At 44.8% G+C, this 25,736-nt stretch overlaps 1 protein-coding gene across 1 annotated transcript in view; it reads right to left on the bottom strand.

Annotated features, from left to right (window-relative positions):
- Nucleotides 1-25,736, bottom strand: part of BLTP3B (bridge-like lipid transfer protein family member 3B) — a 68,422-nt gene that overhangs the window by 8,818 nt on the left and 33,868 nt on the right. The window contains exons 7-17 of the mRNA XM_075274820.1: nucleotides 22,945-23,121; nucleotides 21,639-21,819; nucleotides 20,572-20,655; nucleotides 19,847-20,023; nucleotides 18,852-18,964; nucleotides 15,560-15,701; nucleotides 10,209-10,402; nucleotides 7,838-9,213; nucleotides 5,732-5,898; nucleotides 5,269-5,411; nucleotides 4,559-4,709 (exon numbers count right to left, since the gene is read on the bottom strand). Coding sequence (XP_075130921.1) covers nucleotides 4,559-4,709; nucleotides 5,269-5,411; nucleotides 5,732-5,898; nucleotides 7,838-9,213; nucleotides 10,209-10,402; nucleotides 15,560-15,701; nucleotides 18,852-18,964; nucleotides 19,847-20,023; nucleotides 20,572-20,655; nucleotides 21,639-21,819; nucleotides 22,945-23,121 — 2,905 coding nt within the window. The remainder of the gene's footprint in view (nucleotides 1-4,558; nucleotides 4,710-5,268; nucleotides 5,412-5,731; nucleotides 5,899-7,837; nucleotides 9,214-10,208; nucleotides 10,403-15,559; nucleotides 15,702-18,851; nucleotides 18,965-19,846; nucleotides 20,024-20,571; nucleotides 20,656-21,638; nucleotides 21,820-22,944; nucleotides 23,122-25,736) is intronic.

The following is a 25,736-nucleotide window of genomic DNA, read 5'->3' as shown; positions in this document are numbered from 1 at the left end:
ATACTAGAGATGAGCGAGTATATTCGATCAAATACCTCCGCCGCATAGTTCTTGGTGTAAAAAAGCACCAGGGAAGGTGGGAGGGGCAGTAAAAATGTGATGAGCAAAAGCATCACGTGTGTAAAATTCAGTATGCCTGGTGGCTACATTTCGGAGTCAGTGGGATGATAGGATAGTCCCGCTGAAATCAGTAGGTCATGCGGACTTGTCTCTTATGGGTAAGTGGAACTTAAGGCACAGTAGCACAGATAGTCCCTTACTGTCCTGCAGATAGGTAAATATTATACAAATTTCTACCAAAAGGGGTTTTCTAAACATTTTTGGGGCAATCCAACAGGAATGAGGCACCTTATTCCACCTAAGAGCAATTCTTCACAGGAAGAATAAATGAATAATCCAACATGCGAGAATTTATTTTTCCATAGGAATCAGTGAGAAAAAAAACAAACATTCATATGGGCCCTATTTCAACTGAAGACGTATAGATCTCAGTGTGAGAGGACAAGAAAGCAGAAGATTTTAGGATCATTCATTTCACACAATCCTATCTATAAAGGGAAGGCAGAGATTCAATGGCAGGCAGATGGTCCGCCATCCAACGAGACATATGGCTTTTCTACATCTAGATTTATTTTACTGCATTTTTTGGGTATTTCTAAGTGTCAGCCCATAAAAAATTTTTAAGATGCATATTCTGTTCCATAAGAAAGTCCGTAAAATGGATGATTAATATTGTGTGTACTGTATTGCATGGTCTCCAAATGCTGTAATAATACACAAACTTTCCCCTATTTTTTCTCTATATAATATTTATATAGCATCTTGATCTAACACTCCATTGGAACATACAGTACAATGGTAATATTCCTCTAGATTTAGCAATTACTACTGCAGCGTGCTTGGCTCATTGGAATCTAATAGAACAGTGCCACCAAGTGGTCAGTGCTCAAATTACACCATAAGCACAGCCCTAAAAAGCATTTATGGCTCCACAGACCCATTAATTTACTTCAGTGAGCCCTGGCTGCAAAATGGGCAGGAATAATACCTGGCCTGAGTTTTTCACTTGGCTGAGAGGCCCGTGATATACGCAGTGGCGTAACTACCGCCATAGCAGCAGAGGTAGCTGCCACAGGGCCCGGGACATTAGGGGCCCGGTGACAGCAGTTACCACTGCTATCATTATACTCGGGGGTCTTTTCAGACCCCCGAGTATAATGATTGGCGGACCGGGAGAGGTAAGAAACATAAAAAACACTGTTACTTACCTCTCCACGATCCTGCCAGGCCTCCTTCCTAGTTGTCTGACGTCTCTGACGTCACATGGACCTGGCCTGTGTCCCGGGTCATGTGACGTCTGATGTCATTGACTGTATAATTACAGTCTGACTACAACCAAATCCTGCGTAGTCAGACACTAAAGAGTCAACATCCTCTCCTGATGGAAGATATTGGCGGAGATAAAGATCGGGTTGTAGGATCTTGGACAGATTAGCTGCGACCACAGGTGTCTGGCCGCAGCTTGTCCCTCTCTTTCTATTGAGAACAGGGGCACACATGACTGGTCTAGGTGTACATTTGTATGGGAAAGTGGGGGGATATAGCGTGTGGCCAATACATGTCTAATGTGTAAGGGCCAGCATTACACATGACTGCAGGAACAGATTGCAGAAGATTAGTCTGTTACCATGGAGACACATTGGCCTTCACTGAAAATGTATGAGCAAAAAAGTTTTTAAAATTAATTAAAGGGGTTGTCTAGGGACTTGAACTTTCCTTGCTGTATCTTCCGAATTCTTCATTATGGACCGGGGGTTTCCAACCTGGTTCCGACCCTCGGGTCACACGATTGGAACCAGCCCCCGAACCCTGGGTCACTCCTCCTCCTCTCCTGATCTCACAGGTAAATTACCTGTGCTATGGGGGCTTGCTAACTATCGTCAATCATTATTGTTATTATTATAGTAATTAATTACTATAGTAATTAGCTGTGATATCAGGAGAGGAGGAAGGGGGTAGAACAACCTGCGGTTTGGGGCTGCTTTTGATCACACGACCAGGGGTCAGAATTCCCAAGATACTTTAAGTCGGCCCTTTAAGACTATTGGCAAAGGTGCTTCATATTTAATCATGAACCCTATGAGTTCCTACATAGTCTTTGTATGAAAAGAATCATCTACCCAAAAAGGAAATTGCCAATTGTGACCTCTTCATCATTGTGTATATGGAGTGTGTGTATGTGCGTGCAAGTAGTAATGTGTTGGGATAAAATGTGCCGCCATAATGAAGCTCTCGGCTCCTTTTGACAGATGGCTGTAAATATGCTTCTTTCTCCATAATCCCTCTCAATATGTGTGTGAGGCGGCTTCTTCCCAACAGATTAATTTAAGGCAATTGTTTTTATACAGCCATAATTCCTAAAAATCGTGCAATTTCTCTCTGAGATTTTCAACACTTTGTTACTGCCTAGAAAGTATCTACAGGGATTTATCCTCCAGGAACATTTAGTCCCTCGTTCCCCAATTTCTAATGTCAAAATCCCTTGTCTATCGTAGTTCGAAAAGAAAGACAATAGTGGGGTGTGCCCCTCCCACATGGATAGCCATTAAAATCAACCAGGACCTTAAAGGGAGTGTGTCACCAGAGCCCAGCATATCGACCCAACCCCGCAGATAGATTGTAGAGATGAGCGAACACTGTTCGGATCAGCCGATCCAAACAGCACGCTCCCATAGAAATGAATGGAAGCACCTGGTACGTACACTTTGCCGGTGGCCGGCCGGCGTCACAGGTGCTTCCATTCATTTCTATGGGAGCGTGCTGTTCGGATCGGCTGATCCGAACAGTGTTCGCTCATCTCTAATAGATTAGGGTCCCCTGAATCACATTTTCCCTTTGTGGATCGGAGATAGTCCTCTTTTTATCAATATGCAAATGAGCTCTTAGGGTGTTGCCATTGCCCCAAAGAGGTAAGTGACCACGCTCTTGTTCCTCCAATACATATTGACAAAAAAGGCGATTTTGTGGCAAAGAAAGGAGTGATACACAAGGGGAAAAACACTGTTTGATTCAGGTGACACTAACCTATCTGTCTGCAGGGTTGGGGTGATATTTTGGGTAACATACTCCATTTAAAGGGGTTTTCTGATTTTAGATTAATAATGACTCATCAGTATATAAATGTTTCAAGTCTTCACCAATTTCAAGATCCCTGTTTGCTGTCAGTGAATGAGATCACTCATGGTTACATTCAGAGGCAGCAATTCTTGCCTTGCAGCGCTGGACTTCTAGGTGCCAGTTCAACCCAGGACAGAATCTGCAAGGAGTTTGTATGTTCTCCCCATATTTGTGTGGGTTTCCTCCGGGTACTCCAGTTTCCTCCCACACTCCAAAGAAATACTAATAGGGAATGTAGATTGTGACCTCTAAATGGGACAGTGATTGACAATGTCTGTAACATGCTGTGGAATATGATGGCGTTATACAAGTAAAATAAAATAATTATAGCTAGTTTTGCATTCATCTGAGAAATGTACACAGATCAGTCTAGAGCTATACACATCAGAAGCAGCTTTGTAACAGACAGTACCAAACGGTGTGGCTCAGGGCTACTCCTAAGAGAATTGTCTCAGTAGCCTCCTTGTTCTTCAGCCTTGAACCCCGTAGAGCAATCTAGTCTTCACTACTGCAAGAGCCCATTGTGTCAGTGACAGCTGAACAGGCTGGTCACGGAGTTCTGTACACAGGCTGAGATCAGGACTGGCAGCACAGGTTAAGTGGTCAGAACAGGCTAGGGTCAGTACCAAGTGAACAAAAGATATTAGCAGCAGGAAGGGACAAGGTCAACGTCAAACACATAAATCAAGCATGCGGAGAATGCACCTTTACAGGGACACTAACAGGCTAGGAACTGAAGTGCTCAGACAGGTTGTGGTAGGTGAAGCAGACTTCAGCTGCAGACTGACAGAGATAGGGAAGATTTACTGGCATGTAAATTGGCCCTATAAGTAATAGGAAGGGAGTGTGTGCTCATGTCTGGTATTGTGCAAAAACAGGGACGGGGAAGCTGGTGGAGGACAGAAGGTAACTGGTCTGCCATGTCTGCTGGGAGATAAAACAGACCACTGGCATTACAAGCTGCACAAATCTCACTGCTACTTTGTTACATTGTGTCAATTTGGAGTCCACCGCACTAAGCTTCTTTTGGGTATGGAAATAGTAATTAAGCAATTTGGTCCTTTCTGGGACTTTTACCACTCTCACCGCCATTCAGAAAAAGTGTCTTGGTCTTTGTAGGAAGGGCAGAGCGACCCAGTGCCCAATACGTTTACTATCATTTTGTTTCCAAAAACTGGGGTGAATTATTGCGGAAATCAGTTTCAGATACATGGGCGGCCTAAGACATGGCAAATTTATTAAGCGGTCTCTTCATAGAGCAGTGGACTTATGTAGACTGGCCAGTCTTAGTAAATTTTCCAAAAAGTTTTAAATGGGAACCTTCAAACAGTAAACAAAAGCACAAGCTCAAAATGGACTTCTAGGAACACAAATGACTTACTCATGTTCCGGCTGTTGAGGTATTGCCAGACACTAACATTCCCCAGCTGTTTTGGTATCACTTGGTTCACCTGAAGACCAACAGCGACATCTTCTCCCTTGATGTCGATCCCACCATTAACACCAATGATTTTAAATACTACGACAGACATCTGTAAGGAAACAACAGGAAGAGGGGAGGCAAGTTTAACAATGAAGTCTCGTTCTTGAGATGGACAGTGACATCATCAGTCCTCAGAAGACCTCACCTAAGGTGAATATAGCCCATCACTCTGTGCCTCCCCCACCCCCACTATCTTATTTTGTGTCCCATGTGAGGCGATACAATAGACCTGTTACTATGACCTTAATCTTATGCCTCCTAGCAATACAGTCTGCCATGTTCTGGTCTTGTAGCTGAAGAATTCTGCTACTGACACCAGGATTACTTGTCACACCTCTGAATTCTTCGGAGGGCAGGGGTGTCATTTCACATGTGACACTCATCTCAAGACATTGGGTAAAAGCAAAACCGTCTTAGTTGCCTAGCAACCAATCACAGCGCAGATTTCATTTTTCAGGAGCAGAATACAACATTAAAGTTGCACTGTGATTGGTTGCAACTTCCGTTTCTCCACTGCTCAAGTTTTAATAAAGCTGTCCCAATAAAGTAAAGGGATTATTTATCTATTGTGTAAGGCGTGTTAGTATGCCGGATCAGTATATACTTACCACATCTTGTCTAGAGTCGTGTGTACTTTCATCTACCGCGCTCACCGCGTCTGGTGAGGACACGCAGTATTCCTCGTTCCTCAGCTCCACACTGGATGTGTCTACCGTGGACTGATAATTCAGAGAGGAGAAGTCTTCCAGCCCTAGGAGAAAAAAAATGGCTTAAAAAAATGCTGTAACCGCCCCCTAGTGGTAGCCAAGGTCAAGCAGACTGTCATCATTTAAAGGGGCGGTGCCAGTAATGACACTTATCCCATAGTTACCAAATGGAAGGCGGAATGGCCAATTGCAAAGAGAAACGAGGGAGGGGAGTGTTGGACATAATTATCCGCCTCAACCTCTTCATTTTCCACTATCTGGGCCGTAGTTTGAGGACTAAACTATAAAAGTCTCGAACTAGGTTCCAAACATGTATACTACCCAATATCAGCAAGAATCTCTGAAGCATTTATCGCCTTCCTACCTGCTTCTAATGGGTCACTCCCATCGCTCTCCGCCAAATGTTCATCCAGCATGTTGCTGTCGATGGAGATATTATCCAAGGAGAACTGCGAGGAACTTCTCTTCATGTTCTTGTAAGAAACAGAGAAGGTAGGCAGGTTGGACGAGCTGCGTTCCTTAGGGGTTCCACTTAACGAAAATACATGAAAACGAAGGTTCAAATATCAAAATAATAAACGTCAAAAAATGCATAATAAAGGAATAAATAAATAAAAAAGTTACAAAAAAATTAAAAGGAGAAGTCACTTTGTTGGGTAAGATTCTATATATAAATTTACCTAAAAGGAAAAATCCTAAATGTTGTTGTCTGGTGCCATTTTATATGTCCAATGCAACAGACGAAATTTATCCCAGACTTACCTCAAAGTAATGCCAATCTTTGTAGTGTAGGGTCCCACCTAAAATGGTGGCCTTGTAAATGGCAGATGGGCTCACACAGTTTTGTCAGCCTCCTCTTCGTGCATTTATATATACAGTGGACATAGCAATAATATTGCTTGTAGCACGGTTAAAATTTTTTGCGATCTATTCAATGTCAACAGATTGATATTTCTATGATGTAACAATTAGGACAATCTATAGTCACCATGATGGCTGCCTTCTAGTTCTGTCCTATTACAGCGCATATTTCATGATGGCAGAAAGTCTATAACATAGGTCAGTGGCCCGTATGTCTCTTTCTGCTGCAGCTCGGCCTTCTCTGACTAGCTGCACAAGCTCACCAGTTTCCAGCATAAAACTTGATAAGTCATTTTGACATATGGCCATTTTTATACTAAGACTGAGACTTAGGCAGCCTTCACACGGAGTAACGCCGGGCTTCATTCACAGCCATACACGCGAGCGCTGCGGAAGGATCCCGAACACTTCCCATTCACTTCATTGGGAGCGCTCGTAATGCCGGCTTTACGAACGCTCCCATTGAAGTGAATGGGAAGTGTTCGGGAGCCTTCCGCAGCGCTCGTGTGTACAGCTGTGAATGAGGATTTTTACAAGCCCGGCGTTACTCCGTGTGAAGGCAGCCTTAAGCTGCGTTTGCTCCCTGCACATCATCTTTCTGCAAAGTGGACGTATCAGGGTGGGGCTTTGGGGCTTAGTGGGAAGGGGCTCCTGTGGCCTAACATTTTTACTATAAATTTACACCAGAAACTGGAATAAAATATACATCAAACCTATAACCAGTGGCGTAGCTAGGAATGGCGGGGCCCCGTGGCGAACTTTTGACATGGCCCCCCCCCAACTGACACCGAAGACCTCGACCGACCCACTCCTCCGCACTCTATTATGTCCCTTAGTAAGCCCTGCACACAGTATTATGTCCATTAGTGGCCCCCGCACACAGTATTATGTCCCTTAGTGGCCCCTGCACGCAGTATTATACCCCATAGTGGCCCCTGCATACAGTATTATGTCCCTTAGTGGCCCTGCACACAGTATTATGTCCCATAGTGGCCCTTGCACACAGTATTATGACCAGGATCGGCAAGTAAATAGGGCCCGTAACGGTCAATTAAAAAAAAAAAACAAAAACGCAGCGGTAGCAGCTGTCACCAGGCTCCCTAATGGCCCGGGCCCTGTGGCAGCCGCCTCCGCTGCCTCTATGGTAGTTACGCCCCTGCCCATAACAGCTCCTGGCTGGCATAGATCTGTGTCCAGTTAATATGTAGTATCTTCTGCATTCAGAAAAACCCATCTTAAAACAAAACAAAAAAGACCCAAAAAGGGGGCACTGTACCCATTTACATGGGTACCATAACAAAAGTATATTACCGTAGTTGCACAGAAAACCAAGACAAAAAAGAGAAAAAAGAACTCCCAATATGTTCAGTTTGTGGTAACCAAACATGCTGTTTAGTAATATGCTGCTTTGGTGGTGGCTGCATGTAGTCGGATACCATAATTTGGATATACTCAAGAACAAAAAAACAAAAAGATATTATTGAAGACTACAGGTATTAGAAGGACCTCAATACCTCTTGAAGGCATCATCCATAAATATTGGGGGAAGTTTCAAACCATATAGTATTAATAAAGATAATCCCAGAAAGTAAGTGGCTCAGATCCTTACCTGGTATCAGTCTGCTTCTTCTGCGTCTCCGAGGATGGTGTACTGAGGAGAGGATTGTCTATTAAAGACTCATTATCAGAGGTCTGAAAACTACCAAAGGTTTCCTCAATATCTTTGACAGGGTTGGAGATGCTGTCATCACTACTGAAGTGGCCGCCATCAATAAGACCATTAATGTTCATAACCTGGGACAAAGCTCCATCTTCTGCTTTCAGCGACGCCCTATCCGAGGCACCTTCCATACTGGGCTCCCTTTTCAAAATGTCAGTGTCGCTAGGAGACTTTGTCATCGAAGTCTCTGGCAAGGCAATCTTTCTGGGTTCTAGCACTGCTCCAGAGTCACCACTGACAGAGTCCATGAGTAAGTCGATAGGGGGATTACTCACGTCACTATCTTGAGTACCATCTGGTGGAAGAGTCTGTTTAGTGTCTACAATGGGGCTACCGTCCCGGGAAAGAGGACAATGGGGCATATTGTCCTCCGGCAATGGATGGAGTAATAAAGAAACCTCTGCACTTTTTAGCAGCACGCCTATAGACAGTTTGGTTTCCTCGGCTGGTTTGCCAGTCACAGCTTCCACGTCCTTACGAAGATTGTCCATGACTTGCTTTAGTGAGTCCTGGAGCAGCAGTAAGAAAACATACTGATAGTGATTGATTTGTAAGCTGACATGTTTTTGTATGTGCGCAAGCACCTGGATGTCCGCTTGAGGTGACTCATGGACGGGGGTGGATGACAGGCTGCTGTCTAGGGATTGGGACTTCTGTAATGGGGTGCTTCGACCATCCATGTCAGTGCTGTAATATTGTTTTAAAAGTTTCTTGCGTTGAATACGACCAGCAAAGTCTGTAGATTCACTTTTGGAAAGATTTACTAAATGATCACAGTTAGAGGCAATCTGTTTCTGATTCTGAGCGAAACGCGCCGGTTGGCAGACCCAGATTGAAAGTGGAAAAGCATCAACAAAACCTACTGGTCTACCTTTCCCACTCTTTATCCCTTCATAGTCCACCCAAAACTGTGTGAAATGTATAGCCCAGATGTCCTTAGCAGCAGAAGTTTTTAGTGCATTGGTGTCCAGCTTTGGTGTAATGAATCCCTTGTATACATCGTGCATTTTAGTGTCCTGCTCGAAAGCGTGTCTCTGGAATATGGGGTGAAGGAGGTCAAAACTGTCTACTGATCTAGGGAAAGAGGTGAATGATTTAGAGTAGAAGGGGTAATCTTTAAAGTCCTGAAATATGGCTTCCAGGTCTGAACGCCTACAGTTAGGAGACTGCCTGGTGTTGCTTGCTATCATTTCGGACGTCTGGACACTGACAGCTGTTGGCTGGTCATGGTGACAATCCGATTTTGTTTGTGAAGGTATGATGAACTGTGGAGAGAAAAAAAGGAGAGAATTACCCAAAAAGCCAAGGAAGACTTAACGTACCTATCTGATTTACTACAATACACATCATTACTGTGAGGTCCTTTAACCTTTATGTCCCATCATCATAGTATAGTCAGGGGTGTCTTAAAGTAAGATTGGAAATTTCTTTAGTCAAAATTATTTGAACTAAACCAGGAAGAACAGACAGGGCAGAGGGGAGAGGTTCCTGCTGCAGCCAATTACCTTCCAGCAAGACACAGGATAGTGAGAACAAAGAAGGAGAACACAGCTCATCTCCATAGAAAAAAAAGACAAGATTAAGGGAGGAAATGCTGGGGTTAGTTTTGCATGTTTTTATTCAATTTTTAGTGTTCCTTTATGGCATCTATATCTATGAGTGATTAACCCTACAAGTATTAACAAGTGACTGGCTCCAATGTCAGATCCAAATAGGATCTTCATTGCCGGAGCCCATTGTGGTGGATCCTAGCAATTCAGATTACAGTAAATTGGAGATTCTGCAGCCAAAGGAGGTGCCAGTCTGAGAAGCCCTGGCTTTGACAAATATGCATTCTATAAGAACCCCTACCCCAATACTGAAACACTTTTGCATGGGACTAGTTAATCTAAAGCAAGGGTAGGGAACGTACGGCTCTCCAGCTGTTGCAAAACTACAACTCCCAGCATGCATACTTACTCTGTTGTTCTTGGAAGTGAATGGAGCATGATGGGAGCTGTAGTTTCACAGCAGCTGGAGAGCCGAAGGTTCCCTACCCCTGATCTAAAGGTTTCTCTGATCAAACAAAGGTCCCTGTAGCCTAAAAAACAAGGCCAAATTTTGTAAAGTCATCACAAAAGCTTTGAATGCAGGCCCGGCGGAGCGATATAAAATATACATGACTTTTATCTATCATTTATGTCTAGATTAGCTGATTCTCGGGGAATATCAAGCTGAATTATTCACAAGTGTTTGTGCAGGCGGCGCAGTCTTGTTTTACCTTCAGCATGAGGCCATCTACCCTGATATCGATGTGCTCATCTGACTTTGAGCTGTCGTTCAGCATGTACATAGCCATAAACTGGTCGACGCTCTGCCTCAGGTCCAGGATAAACTGGTTCAGCCATAGAATGCTCCGCTCATCCACAGTTAACTGAAGTGCATTCAGTTGTACATATAGGTTAGGACTTGGAACTAAGGGAAATAATGCATTTTTAGTGTTAATTTATGATGATATTATGATCATTATACATTAAATAACATTTCATTTTAGTGAAAATTGAAACACAGGTGTATGATTATTTTGTCTCCTTAATGTACAAGGATGTTATAGTAAAGGGATAATACACACAGTGATGTCACAGTACAGGGATAATATACACAGCGACATCGCAGTACAGGGATAATATACACAGTGATGTCACCGTACAGGGATAATATACACAGTGATGTCACAGTACAGGGTTAATACCCTGTTTCCCCGAAAATAAGACAGCGTCTTATATTAAATTCTCTTCCGAAATATATGACCTGTCTTATTTTCGGGGGATGTCTTATGGAGTGGCTGGAGCGGGGGACAATCGGCAGTCATGCCGGCGCTTCCTTAACGGAGCGCCGGCATGACTGCCGGTTGTAGGTGGTGGTGGTGGGGGGGAGGGGGAGGTATGCAAGTTACCTTCCCCATCTTCATAGCAGCGCTGGTGCTGCTGTTGGTCATGGTGGTGGAAGTGGTTGGCGGGGCTTAGCAAATATTAGCGAGGATTCCGGCGGTTGTGCCAGAGAGCCTCACTTAGTGGGCATTGCAGCCGGCTGAACGCTGTGCTCCGTGTGCACAGGAAAGCTGGCTGCCTCCTCTGCTGTGATACCACTGTTCCGGCTGCTGTGGGATGACCTGAGAGAGTGGACTCCCCGCAGCATACCATGCTTTCCCAGCTCATCTTACAGCAGCAGGAACAGTGGTATCACAGCAGAGGCAGCAGCCGGCATACCTGTGCACACGGAACATCGTGCACAGTGTTCTGCCAGCTGCAGTGTTTTTGGGGATGTCTTATTTTCGGGGGGTGCCTTATATTAGGCAATTTAACACAACCTCCCCTATGCCTTACTTTTGGGGATGTCTTATTTTCGGGGAAACAGGGTATACACAGTGATGTCAGAATACAGGGATAATATACACAGTAATGTCATACTAAAGGGATAATACACACAGTGATGATACAGTAAAGGGATAAAGCACACATAAAAAGTGGGGTAGTTTCCCATGGCAACCAGCTAGATTTCAGTTCTCATTTTTGTAGCTAAAGATGTAAACCATTGTTGGAGTAAAATGTAGCTGGCACAAAAAGTAATTTGTTTAGTTACGCCATCATACTACATGCACCATCACCATTTTGATAAATCATGTGCCAATTTCACTATCTTGTATCCTATTAATATTATAAAGGTGAAAGTTTGTGTGTTTGGATGTTTGTTCCTCAATCACGCAAAACCCGCTCCACCGATTTGGCTGAAACTTTCCACAAACATAGTTACTACACAGGATTGCGCAATAGGCACATACGTTTGTGCCAGGACCCCCACAAAAGACAAACTCACATCACCATCTCTGCAATCTCATACACTTTGAACCATAGCTAACCACAAAATTCCTATTGGCCTCTACAGCCTCGCCCCTAACCCCATACAATCACATATACATATACTTTACCACTTTGCCCCTGACCTTAACGATACTCCAGGAGGCTTACCTCTTTAATGCTCCGGAGCAGACATGTTTGCCGACCCTCCACCCCTTTCAGGATCTGCGACAACCCCCCCCCCCCAGCCACTCCACTGTGTTGCCAGGAGCATGCACATCTTACCCACCTACAGAACGTCTTACTGCACACCATCATTTTGCACCTCCACCGTAGGCCGCAGCGCCCGAAATACTCTCTCCAGGCCACCACACTCCCCGACGGCACTCTCACCTCACTGCTGTTTCGTGTTTACGATCCATCCACCTTCCGTAGGTCTCCACGCCACACTACTAAGCTCCCAAACCATACTTGCATTGGGATAGCGGCTCCACATCCGCCATCACTCCTTCTCTCCTCTATACTCCACTGTACCCTTTCAACACACCACAGACACGTTACGGACCATAATATCTCACCAATCTGCCTTTCTGCCTTCTTCATCAATTTCTCCTCCTCAAAACACCACATATTCACTTGAAGCTCACTTCACCCCTTGCCGACATACGCCGTACTACTACGGCCAATGCTGGCTGTGTTGCTATAGCAAGCGCCTGGCATAGCCGCCGGCTGGTTCGCTACTGCCGCTCATTTAACTCCTTGCCGACATACGCCATTGTACCACGGCGCATGGCAGCGGTTTCGCTATGGCAGCTGCCCGGGAGCTGGACTAGGATTGTTTTGCAATGCATTGCAATGCATTAGCATTGTCATGCATTGCATTAGTAATCAGACCCCCTGGGGTTCAACACCCCTAGGGGGTCTAATAAATACAAAAAAAAAAAAAAAAAAAAAAAAAAACACAATTCAAAAGTATTACAAATTGAAATCATCCCCCTTTCCCTAGAATACATATAAAAGTACTTAAAGGGATTCTACCATTAAAAATCTTTTTTCTGTGGCTAACACGTTGGAATAGCCTTTAGAAAGGCTATTCATCTCCTACCTTTAGATGGGATCTCTGCCGCGCCGTTCCTTAGTAATACCGTTTTTACCAGTATGTAAATTAGTTCTCTGGCAGCGATGGGGGTGGGCCCACCGCTGCCCGAGAACAGGATCCTGCGCTGCCTCTGTCTTCTGCTGGATCCTCCCCTTCTTTCTTCAGCAGCGTCCCTCTGTCGGCTCTTACACTAGTAGAGCCGACTGCGCATGCATGGCCTAGTTCCGAGGCCGCAATTGCGAGCATGCGCAGTCGGCTCTACTAGTGTAAGAGCCGACAGAGGGACGCTGCTGAAGAAAGAAGGGGAGGATCCAGCAGAAGACAGAGGCGGTGCAGGATCCTGTTCTCGCTGCCAGAGAACTAATTTACATACCGGTAAAAAAACGGTATTACTAAGGAACGGCGCGGCGGAGATCCCATCTAAAGGTAGGAGACAAATAGCCTTTCTAAAGGCTATTCCGACGTGTTAGCCACAGAAAAAAGATTTTTAATGGTAGAATCCCTTTAAAGGGTCCATTCACACGGAGTAACGCGAGGCGTTTTTTGTGCTTATTTTTACGGCCGCAAAAAGACGTTTCCATTGAGTTCTATAGTAAAATACGCCTGTATTTTTATGTCTGTAATTTTACGTCCGTAAAATAACGGACGTAAAATTACGGATGTAAAAATACAGGTGTATTTTACTATAGAACTCAATGGAAACGTCTTTTTACGGCCGTAAAAATAAGCACAAAATAAGCACAAAAAACGCCCCGCGTTACTCCGTGTGAATGGACCCAAATACTGCGAAACCCATACATGTTAGGTATCCCTCTGTCCAAAATCGCCGCTCTACAAAGCTATGCAAATATTTTACCTGGACGATTAACGCCATAGCCGCAAACTTACTGAAAAGTCCCAAACCGCCGTTTACACAGTACTAAAACCTTACCTGCGCCTGTATTTACCCACTTCTACAATCACCGCAGACGAAGTCGCGGGTAACAGCTAGAAGAATATAAATTCCCCTCCATTTTAACAGTTTACTGTGGGTCACGCATGGGAAAAATTTATCAAAGTTTTCACGTCAGCCCTCTCTGCCCCAAAAAATGTGCCACTTTGTCCTTTATCCTGCCACGCTCCCTTTTGTAAAAAGTATCCGGAGCACGACAGTGTATATGGCAGGCCAGAGATGCCTGAGCTCATCATATTTAACCATTTATAGGACTATAAGACGCACTTTTTTTCCCCAAAATTGCTGAGGAAAATGAGGGTGCGTCTTATAGTCTGAATGTGGGTTTGCAGCATGGCCGCGCTACTTCCATCGCTGGTTTTCTTCAGCGGCAGTAGCGCGGCAATCCGCAGGCCCCGGCAGCTAAGACACTCCCCGGCATCTGCTGTAATAGACCGGCGGATGCCGGGGAGTGTCTTAGCTGCCACACTCCTGCTGCTGAAGAAAACCAGCGGTGGCAGTATCGCGGCAATCTGCAGGCCCCGGCAGCTAAGACAGTCCCCAGCATCTGCTGTAATAGACCGGCGGATGCCGGGGAGTGTCTTAGCTGCCGGGGCCTGCAGATTGCCGCGATACTGCCACCGCTGGTTTTCTTCAGCAGCAGGAGTGTGGCAGCTAAGACACTCCCCGGCATCCGCCGGTCTATTACAGCAGATGCCGGGGACTGTCTTAGCTGCCGGGGCCTGCAGATTGCCGCGCTACTGCCGCTGAAGAAAACCAGCGGTGGCAGTAGCGCGGCCATGCTGCAAATCCGCTCCTCCGCAGGTCCCAGCAGTTTAAAGTTAGCCCTGGGGCCGGTCCTTTACCTTTAGTGATGCAGGCCGGCTCCTGCACGGCGAGGCCGCAGGAGCCGGCCTGTTCCGATGACAGCCGGGAGCCTAATGAAGGCTTCCAGGCCTGTCATAGCTATATATTACTATCGCGGCTGGTCTATGACCCTCCGCGATAGTAATGTATAGAATCTCCCATAGACGGCAATACACTTGTATTGCCGTCTATGGGACTTGCAATCAAATGATTGCAGGTTCAAGCCCCCTAGGCGGGGGATATTAAAATAGTAAAAAAAAAAAAAAAAAAACACAAAAAAAGTTCACCTCCTTTCCCTAGAATACATATAAAAGTATAACATTACTGTGAAACATATACATTAGGTATCCCTGTGTCTGAAAATGCCCGGTCTACACCTGGCCCCACAAAAAAAACGCCCTATACATCCCCGGACAGCTGCAGGGTCACCTGTCAATGTGGCCTTGCAGCTGTTCCAAAACTACAACTCCCATATATTAAATATTTTACCATTTTTTGCCTGAAAATTTTTTTTCCCTATTTTTCCCCTCTAAAACCTGGGTGCGTCTTATAGTCCGAAAAATACGGTATACGTGACGTCTATGCCGGTCCATGGATGGCAAAGCTTTTAGTTCTCGTGTACAGGACCTTCAGAGATGTGCCAGAATCATTAAGAGGCCTGTTAAAGGGGTTGTCAGGCCCCAAGTGGATTTATCATACTGATGACCTATCCACGACAGCAGGGTAAGTTATTAGGACTGGCATAGGAAAACCAGTCTTAAAAAATCCCTCCATTATTTTGCGGCATTAAACTATTTGCAGGATAAAACTAGTAAAGCCAAACCAGATTTATCTCCAGGGCTCGGGTAAAAATAAATCAAAGAAAAATATTTTCTTACTGGGGAAATTCTTTCCATCTGGGAAATAATATTCAGTAAATTCAATATGAATCGCAGACATTTCCTGGGGAAGATACAAGCTCTTCTTATTGCAGGAAATCATAGTTTTAGGGGAAGATCGACACTGATCTGCTGTGGACACCTGGAAGACAAAAATGTATAACATGTATGTCAGACCATGGTACTGGAAGGACAATAAGAGGACAGAAATAGAAGCAGTCATGGTATATTGGCAATTATCCCATTAGACACAATTGGTTTTTTCTCTTTCATTGTGTACCTATTCCTCCAATCTATATAATGCAGTTATTACCACCTTTATTTCTTTTTTTCTTTAGTGTGAAGGCCAAAAGGGAGATTATTTTTTTAATGGAAGGCACTTGGATCACACCAAGATGACATCCTAGTACCTTTCGTTCTTAACTCATTCCTATGGTGGGTTCCACCCTGTAACTGAGCATTGTAGCCCTGCTCAGAGGGCACACCATTGTCCTGTGCATGTAAACATACATCCATGGGGTCATTGTCTTCAGTTAGGTCATGTGGTATTCTGACCTGCTGAGGAATACATGCCTCTCTGCTCTGCAAAAGTCACAACCTCCTTTCCTGTATACATGGATTGTATGGGTATATGGATACTTGTGTCTCCACAAGTATCATCTGAGTGTCTTCCGTGTTTAACTTACTCCTTTAGGAGGGTTCAATCCCATCCAGATCCCATCACTGAGCAGGATAGAACCTCCTCTAGAATTATCAGAACAGAGCATTGAAGCCCACTTATACAGCACACTTGATTGTGTACATGTAGACATGTCTTCGGTTGGGTATTGTGATCTCATTCTGTCCTGCAGAGAAGTAGATGCCTCTCTGCTCTCCAAAAGTCACAATTTTCCCTCCCAGGAGACACAAACTCTTATCCCGTCTCTGCCTACCAGCTACAGTGAAGAAGATGAAAGTCATGAATTTGTGATCTGTGACTATACGTATGTGTATATGTAATGTTTCACATTTCACTTATTTTTTAAGTTATAAAATCCCTTCTCCACCTGTGTAGGATACTTAAAAATAAAAAAAGTCCTCCTATATGCATGGGCTGTTTTGCATCGGCTCTCCACACAGACAGAAAATCCTATCACACATCAAGATGACGATGATGCGTCTCTGACTGTATACTTATAGGGCAGATTCACTACACCCCTACTCTTTAAACCACATCCATCACATAAATAAGTTGCAAACCTTGCAACGATTTTGTCACATGTGCCATTCTTACACAACCCCACCACTATTCAAAAAGGGGGCATGGCAAGAGTCGGCTGTGGATGACACCATAGGCTGGACTACATTCAGTTTCCAAACTTACAGTAAATTATGTCTGAAATCTAGGCCAGCCATGAACTGCCATAGATTTCAGTTACACGCACACAGTCCAGCAGAGGACGCGCCTGAAGAAACACATCTTATAGTAAATCTGGAAATTTTTCAGCTCAGGGATCATCAAGCCTGGTGTTCAGTATGCCAGTCTTGATGACTCCTTGCCATAGTCTTTTCAGACTATAAAGAGAGAAATATAATTACATTGTTCATAAGGCTAGATGGTACTGTCTCTACACCCCCCACCATGTGATGCTGTGCACACAGAAAAAAACAAAACAAACCCAAGATGGTGTCTGATCAGTGCACAGAACAGTGAAGTTAAAAGAACTGAGTGTACTATACATAAAAAGTCCAGACTGTGAAAGATAACCAGAAGTGGAGCGCAGGGATGGATAAGAGAGTGTCCCCTGTTCTATGCCTTTAAAGGGGTTGTCCCATAATCCAGACTTCTCCCCTTTCCACATGACTGCGTACACAAGGGTATGTTTGCGGCAGTTTACACTTCTACTAAGCCTAAAAATAATTAGTATGGAAAATATTTTTGAGATGCATTTCTAAATAAATATAGAGTAAGTATATGGAAAAATTCTAAATGTTCCAGATAGAAAGGAACATTAGAAAAGTTGCTTATTGCGGCACATCGACTTCCAGGATATTACTGTGTGTCTATTTATGTACGCTACGCTTCCTCTGGAGTCTCTCTTCTTATTCTCCAGCCATCCATAAATCCCATCTGAAAGAAATTACATTCTTGGAGCGGGATGGATGCTGGGAGGCAGATATGATATGGAATGGAAAATTGCATCTATAGATTTTACATTAGACATAAACGCTTATGTCTCCGAGCCAATATATACGCTCCAGAAAAAGAGATTTGTAACTTAAAGGGTCATCTACGATGCTGACAATGTCTCCACATTGCACTAACCTGTAGAAATCCGGAAAAGAAAAAAAATTCTATCTAATGTACCTACCATTAAAATTCTTCACCTGTCTCACATTTCAATTTACTATTGGTCTGTGTAGAGCCTCCATAGTGTGGACCAGGCCCTAGTGACAATGTATCCATATCTGTCTCAGGACTTGGATTTTGGGGTCATATGAGATTATATAACTTTGGAAGAAACATTAATGAGGCCTACACGATTTGGCAGTACTCCGTTTATTAATTTCCAGGAGGAACAAGAGAGGAATGGCAAAAGGTAGAGTCCTAAGAAAAGAGTCTCCAGAATTATATTCTGGGAAATGCAAATATTTACTAAAAAAAAAGATGAATGGGCCTTATCAGCAGTGAATCTGTGGCAAGATGAAGCAGGACACTTCATTTTTTCAGTGTCCTACTGCAAATATTGCCTCCCATTAAAAACAATGGGAGGCAGAATAATGGTGGAATAGGAAGCTGATTTGGGGGTGGAAACATCTCAAAATCAGTCCCAGATTCCGCCGCGTATGTAGGGCCTCACCCTTGAATTTTTACGGGAGTTGAATATGGATTGATGGCGGTACGACACCTGGTGCCCCATAGTGGTGCCCCACTGCTTGAATCACTTGGGAGATAGCAGATTAACATCACGTCCATTCGTCACCTGGCCCGTATGCAGTTCAGTCCCACTCAGCAATAATAGTTATATTTGCTATACATGATATATGTGTTCTAATGCTGTGGGACCCACCACTGGGCCCTCCATTGACCTCTTCAACAGGTCAATGGAGGGCCCACAGTGAGCAGGTGTTATATGAAGCAGCGGTTGACTTCTACCGCTCCATTAACGAGTATGTATAACTAACCAACAAATGACAGTGATGTCCTCAATATAATACAAAAGTAATGTATACAGAGTAATATATACAGAATACAATATGGAAGAAGCAGGATTTGAAAGCTAAGATGCTTACAATACAAGACACTACTTACTTGATAAATGTTAAAATCTGCAAGTCTGACCACAAAAGAGCTGGACATTAGCTTGGATTTCAGCTGCTCTACTGATGCGATGGGAAAAGATCCTTTACTGCTGGATTCAGACCCTGATAAGGGGAGAAAAAAAAAAAGATACCATTGCTGTAAATTTCAAACTATGCACCCCCAGACAGACAGAATAGTTTATTTTCCTAAATATGGGCCCTACCGATTGCAAGAATGGATCTCCTATGACACCTATGCCAACTGGTGACGAGGCCCCTGGCTGCAGCGTCAAAGTGGAGAATGAAGGAAGAAGTCATTGCGAATGTGCGCAAATCTCTCCATTCATTTCTATGGCTGTCATGGAAACAGCCAAGCACCCAGCTCCGTTAACTCCATACAAGTATAATATACTTACACACATACGTATGTGCTACTCCCCACATGAGCTCACATCTATCAAACATTTAGGGAATATTCTGTCAAATAGCCATAAATGTATAAAATGGGATTAGTCCTTTAACCCATTTATGCCTGAGGTTATATATTTTTCAGTTCCAATAATGGAGTGCTAGGCATAAATGGGTTAAAGGGAATCTCTCACCAGTAAAGTATCCATAGTGCATTTTCAAAGACAATATTCTGTGCTATGATAGTTCATTACCTTGAAAAAGTTATTTTTATATGAGGCAAATGAGGCTCAAGTGCACATGGGGGGCGTTATTCTCCAAGGGTTCTGTATTGAGGTTTGAAATACAGGGACTATGCCACACCCCTGTGCACTTGAGCCTCATGTTGACAACCCCTTTAAAATAGCTGGAGCGCAGAGTATCATCTCGTTGGTGGACTGAGCATATCAATGGATTACACTGAGAACCCATTCATTTCAGTGGCAGCCATATAATGTGGACACCCTGTTAGTTTATTATCAGGGACCTTATAACAAAAGGGAATAGCAGGGACCCCTTCAAGTAAACAAAATATAAGATAATATAAGTAAATCTCACCTGGCTGTCCATACTGGGATATGTTGGGCATTGATTTTGTAGGCGAATCACCGTGATCTTTTACCGCTTGCTTCAACATATCCGCATTGCACTTGAACTCCTGAAGTAGCTCCTGCGCCCAAGAACATCTTGTCTTTGTGGCATCTCCATAATACATCCAATGGCTGCAGCCGTCACCTGGGAACATGACAGCTGAATATATAGAGAGCTGAGGACCCTATAGACTGACAGACTCTGACCTCACTTTTGTCATAAGTGACTGGTTGGAAAGCAATGTAAGGGCCCGTTCACATAGCAAAATCTACCCCAAACTCAGCAACAGATTCCAACCCATTTCTGCCTCCCCATGTACTCAATGAGTGCCGCAGCAGAACCTGGAGAAAAAAGTGTCCTGCTCAATTTTGATGAGGATTTTGCGGCTCAAGACTCCCGGATTTCTCCACCTATCTGTCTATGCTCGGATTCATATTCCAACGCAGGGAGCAGAAAATTAGGAGAAATCTGAGGTGGATGATCATCTCAAATTCCTCTTTATTTTCCATAGTATGAACGAGCCCTAAAAAGACATTCTAGCAATATCTGAGAATCCAGTATCTACCATGTCCCACTCATGACACAATATACTTCTCTATCTCTATACATATCTACCTCCATATACATTAAGATCAAGGACATAGGAAACTAAAACATAATCCCCATATAGGACCAAACACCGCTATACATACCTTCCCTGTGATATGGGTAATAATCCACAGTCAGATGACTAAATGACAACTGCATGGCTCCTCCAGTAATCCTCCTGTCTGAAACTGAAAAGAATTGAGACAAAAACAAAGATTTGATAAATGTTCCACAGATTTGCATTTTTTTTAGCTATAGGGAATGAAGCAGCAATCACTACTGGGCTGTGGACCCCAAGGTGGTCCTTCTGCTACAAAAAGTATACCACTATTCTAATAGCGCATAGTAAGTGGGGGCCCCAATACAAATTTGCATTGGGGTCCAGAGTTTCAAATTACGCCCCAATCCTCTGCACTCAGTAATCTATCATACCCATCCTTCACCCTTCCCTTTTCTATTCCTTACCCCAATCCCTTAGCCTTCTATTCCCTATCCTCTATATCACACCCATCCCACACCCCAGTCCCTCAATGCCTTTCATCTTCCATTCCCCATTCCTACATCATTCCTTACCTCTCCATCCCTACCTTCCCATACCTCAGCCTCCCCAACCCCCTAGCCTCCCTCATTCTGCAGCATCCTGGAGTGCTTCTATTTTAGGTGTTTGTCTGGTATGTCCAGTCTTCTATGTTACATGTATTTGTTTGCAGCTTCACCATCAGGGCCCTTCTGAACACCACCACATCGGCTCAGAGAGGAGAGGTAAATACTACTACTACCACCACCATACGGAAGAGCTGCAGGACTCCCCTCGACTGTGTCCGGCCCTGGAATGGGATTGGGGTGAATGTGGAGTGTGCTCGGCCTAGCAGGTGGCACAGCATCCGCCACTACTACTCCCATCCTCTGGTCTCCTCCACTGGGTTGCGGCACGTCCCCCTCAAATCCCTTCGTCCCCATACCTCATTCTCTGATATGCCTACATTACACCTATGTATATAAAGTATCTAGGACTCTGGGTGTTGGTATAGACATAATGGTTAAAAAAATCTATACCGGTATGTACATTTTTGCAATACAAATCTATACTCAATTTGTTTCTTTTCCCTATATTAAGCCCACCCCCATTGAACAGATATGGAAAATAAATACAAGCCTTTGGTCTAGTCACCTTTTTCCTTGGAGTGGATGTCATCACAGATGTGCAGATCGAGGTGGGAGATCACAAGATGATAGGAGGTCTCCTTCACATCAAAATCTCGGAAGAGCTTTAATATAGCTTGGTTCTGCTCAGCGGTGGTTGTGGTTTGCTGGGTCTTTACTTGCTGGGCGGTGGAAGGGGGCGTCCAACTCTGGGCAAGGCAATAAAGCCATTAAAGATAATTTATATTCTACCACTATTAAAGGGGACATTAAAAGGCAAACTAGCCACAGGTCCTTATAGAGTGGGAGTTTAGTGTCCCAAATCGTCCTGTTACAATGCAATTCATGGCCACATTAAAATAAAAAGGCTTTATTATCTGGAGAGGAGTCTGATGAACACCCCGGGCATCACTGCACACATGCACGAGGTCCGCGTGCACACTGAAGCCGGGGTGTACGCATCTGGCTTCACTGAAGAACTGCACCAGTACAGGCGATGGAGGGTATAAATCTTTTTAAGGGGGCATTCACACGCAGTAACGCCAGGCGTGTATTACAGCCGTACACGCCGGCGCTACGGCAGACTGCCGAACACTTCCCATTCACTTCAATGGGAGTGCTCGTAAACGCTGCTGTTACGAGCGCTCCCATTGAAGTGAATGGGAAGTGTTCGGCAGTCTGCCGTAACGCCGGCGTGTACAGCTGTGATACACGCCCAGCGTTACTCCGTGTGAATGCCCCCTAGTTGAATACCGCCACGGATTGCTTTATAAACCGGGTGATTTAGGACATTAGGTAGTTTAGCATCCCAAACTGCTATAACAGGTTACGTGACACGAGCAGACAATGGTGTGACTCCTGAGCCGTGACATTAGCCAGAGGCGTATCCCCTTTTTCTAAGATTCCTTATCCACATGTCAAAAATTTTAGTTGCCCCACAATGTGCCAAAGATGTGGCATGTTTACGGCAATGTCTAATCATCACCAAAATAGTAAATCTGGGCCAATGTAGGTGGTAGCACCAGGAAGTAAAGACGACCTGGGAGACAAAAGTATATATGTCTAGCATCCTATGTGGTCAGAATAAAATATAGCAGTCTGGTTTGGGGTCTGAATAAAGTAAAGTAAAGTGGTCTGATCTGGGAGGCAAAACTTAATATACGTCTGGTCCTCCAAATGAGAAGATAGGGGGATATAAAGGAGCTACCCAAAATAGGAATAAGTGTATTATTATTATTATTATTATTATTATAAATGTCTGTGACAAAACATCGAAAAATGAAAAGTAAATGTATGATGTTAAACAAAAGAAGCCATATATAGATTTTGCTTACCTGTGCAGGCTCCGCAGAGGCGGCCATACTCTTTCTCTGAGCTGTGGACTTCTCTATTGCCTCGCTTAGGGACTTGGCGTACTGGACCATGGCTTTCAGCTGCGAGTCTGTCAGCACCCACAACAAGTCATCCAGTACGAGTACCAGTTTCGATGCCAACACATTACAATCTTTTAGCTGGGACAAAAACAAAGAAGCAAAAACACAGATTGAGGTGTGAATGGAGGAAAGGGGGAAGGGGTCTAAGTAAAAGAATAGTTTTCCATACAGCCAATTGGAGCCTATAGATCTCATACAGGGGGTGATCTGCTCAGGACCTCCTTCACAAGTCAGAGTAGAGAGCCCCCAGGTAAGTGTGGTTACTGCACAACTCCAGCCTACATATTACATGGTTTGTGATTCAATGAAATTTGCATTTACACAGATAATTCACCATGTAACAATTTTCTAAAAATTTTTTGTTCCCAGATGTTAAGTGTGTTTTCCTGATTGTTTGTACCTTAAATGAATAGAAAAAAGTTATTATTCCCTGTAAACTTTGCTTTTGTGGTCAGCATAATGATATTTTGAAATTGATCTATTTTTAAGGATAGCAATATTTCAAGATACTTAAGAAGCTTCTGGAATTGTGAGAACTATCAAGAAGTTTCTAGAACTGTCCAGAATTATCTAGAACTTTCTGGGACTGTACAGAATTGTAGGTAGCTGTATACCGGTAACTACAGTTATATAGGGCCAGGGGCGGATCCAGGGCCGGGCGAGCCGGGCAACCGCCCGGGGCCCCGAGCCATACGAGGCACGACACAGGCCGGACAGGCCTCAGCCAAGCACACGCTGGAGCCGGTCTTCATGAGATCCGGGCCCGAGCCGGCCCTGAAGCGCCCTGCACCCTCCCTCCTCCACCTCCGAGCAGCCCGAGGCCCCGCGGCATCAGACACTGACAGTGACAGACAGTCAGCTCATCAGCGCTGCCTGCAGATGCCCACCGTCCGCCCGCTCCAAGTATCTGATGCGCAGCGATACCTAGAGAGGGGGGAGGTGGTACAGCACTGACTGTTGCCTCCTGTCTGTGTACGCGATAGGCTACACACAGTGACAGGAGGCATGTCATGCAGTGGCGTAACTACCACGGAGGCAGCAGAGGCAGCTGCCACAGGGCCCGGGACATTAGGGGCCCGGTGACAGCTGCTACCGCTGCTATCATTATTCTCGGAGGTCTTTTCGGACCCCCGAGTATAATGATCGGGGCCCCCTGCTGGTGGAATACTTTCCACCAACAGGGGGCCCCGAAGCTGCAGCAACGGCTGAGACACAGGAGCTGCAGGTCTGGCTCCTCTCAGCGCTTCAGGACGCTCCCCCTCTCTCCCCCCCCCTCCCTTTCTCTGCCTGTCCTCTGCCCACCAATGAGAGGGCTGAGGAGAGCCCAGGAGGCGGGGCTTATCCCTGCCGAGCTCCTGCCGTCCTGCACTGAAGAGGAAGAAAGGAAGAAGGAAAATGAAACTGAAAAAAAGAAAACAGGTACATACTGGGGTTACTATACTTATTAATATCAGGCATTTGGGGTGATTACTTTTGTTTTAGTAACTCCATGTGCCTCATATTAATAGCAGTTAACCCCATCATGTCCCTCACATTAACCCCTGTGTGCCTCAGCATAAGAATTACTGATATGTGAGACATATGGGGGTAATAGTGATGAAGATACTTTATTATTACTTCCATGTCTCTCACATATCAGTAACTCTTATGGTGAGGCACACAGGGGTTAATGTGAGGGACATGATGGGGTTAACTGCTATTAATATGAGGCACATGGAGCTACTAAATTGTAATGCACATGACCAGATTTTTTATCCATAATTGTCCTGGTATAGCGGTCAGCGGGTGACGTGACAGTATTTAGTCCTGTAGGGGCCCCTAAGGGACATAATACTGTGTGCAGGGGCCACTATTGGGTATAATACTGTGTGCAGGAGCCACTATGGGGCATAATACGGTGTGCAGGGGCCACTATGGGTATAGTACTGTGTGCAGGGGCCTCTAAGGGACATAATACTGTGTGCAGGGGCCACTATGGGACATAATACTGTCTGCAGGGGCCACTATGGGACATAATACGGTGTGCAGGGGCCACTATGGGACATAATACGGTGTGCAGGAGCCACTATGGGACATAATACTGTGTGCAGGGGCCTCTAAGGGACATAATACTGTGTGCAGGGGCCACTATGGGTATAGTACTGTGTGCAGGGGCCACTATGGGGTATAATACAGTGTGCAGGGGCCACTATGGGACATAATACTGTGTGCAGTGGCCACTATTGGGTATAATATGGTGTGCAGGGGCCTCTAAGGGACATAATACTGTGTGCAGGGGCCACTATGGGACATAATACTGTGTGCACGGGCCACTATGGGACATAATACTGTGTGCAGTGGCCACTATTGGGTATAATACGGTGTGCAGGGGCCACTATGGGACATAATACTGTGTGCAGGGGCCACTATGGGGCATAATACTGTGTGCAGGGACCACTATGGGACATAATAGAGCGCGCAGGAATGCGTAGGAGGGACTTGGTCGAGATCTTCGGTGTCGGGGGGGCCCCATGTCAAAAGTTCGCCACGGGGCCCCGCCATTTCTAGTTACGCCACTGTGTGGATCGCTCACTAAATAACAGGGAATCCGATTCGATTCCCTGATAGTGAGCGGATCGCTGCTGTGCTTTCAGTTCTATGCACAGACATAGAACTGAAAGCTGTCAGTGTAGCCAGGTCGACGCAGGCGCAAT

This window comes from Leptodactylus fuscus, chromosome 5 (assembly GCF_031893055.1).
Source record: "Leptodactylus fuscus isolate aLepFus1 chromosome 5, aLepFus1.hap2, whole genome shotgun sequence".
Taxonomy (NCBI): domain Eukaryota; kingdom Metazoa; phylum Chordata; class Amphibia; order Anura; family Leptodactylidae; genus Leptodactylus; species Leptodactylus fuscus.
This window is presented reverse-complemented; position numbering and strand designations above follow the sequence as displayed.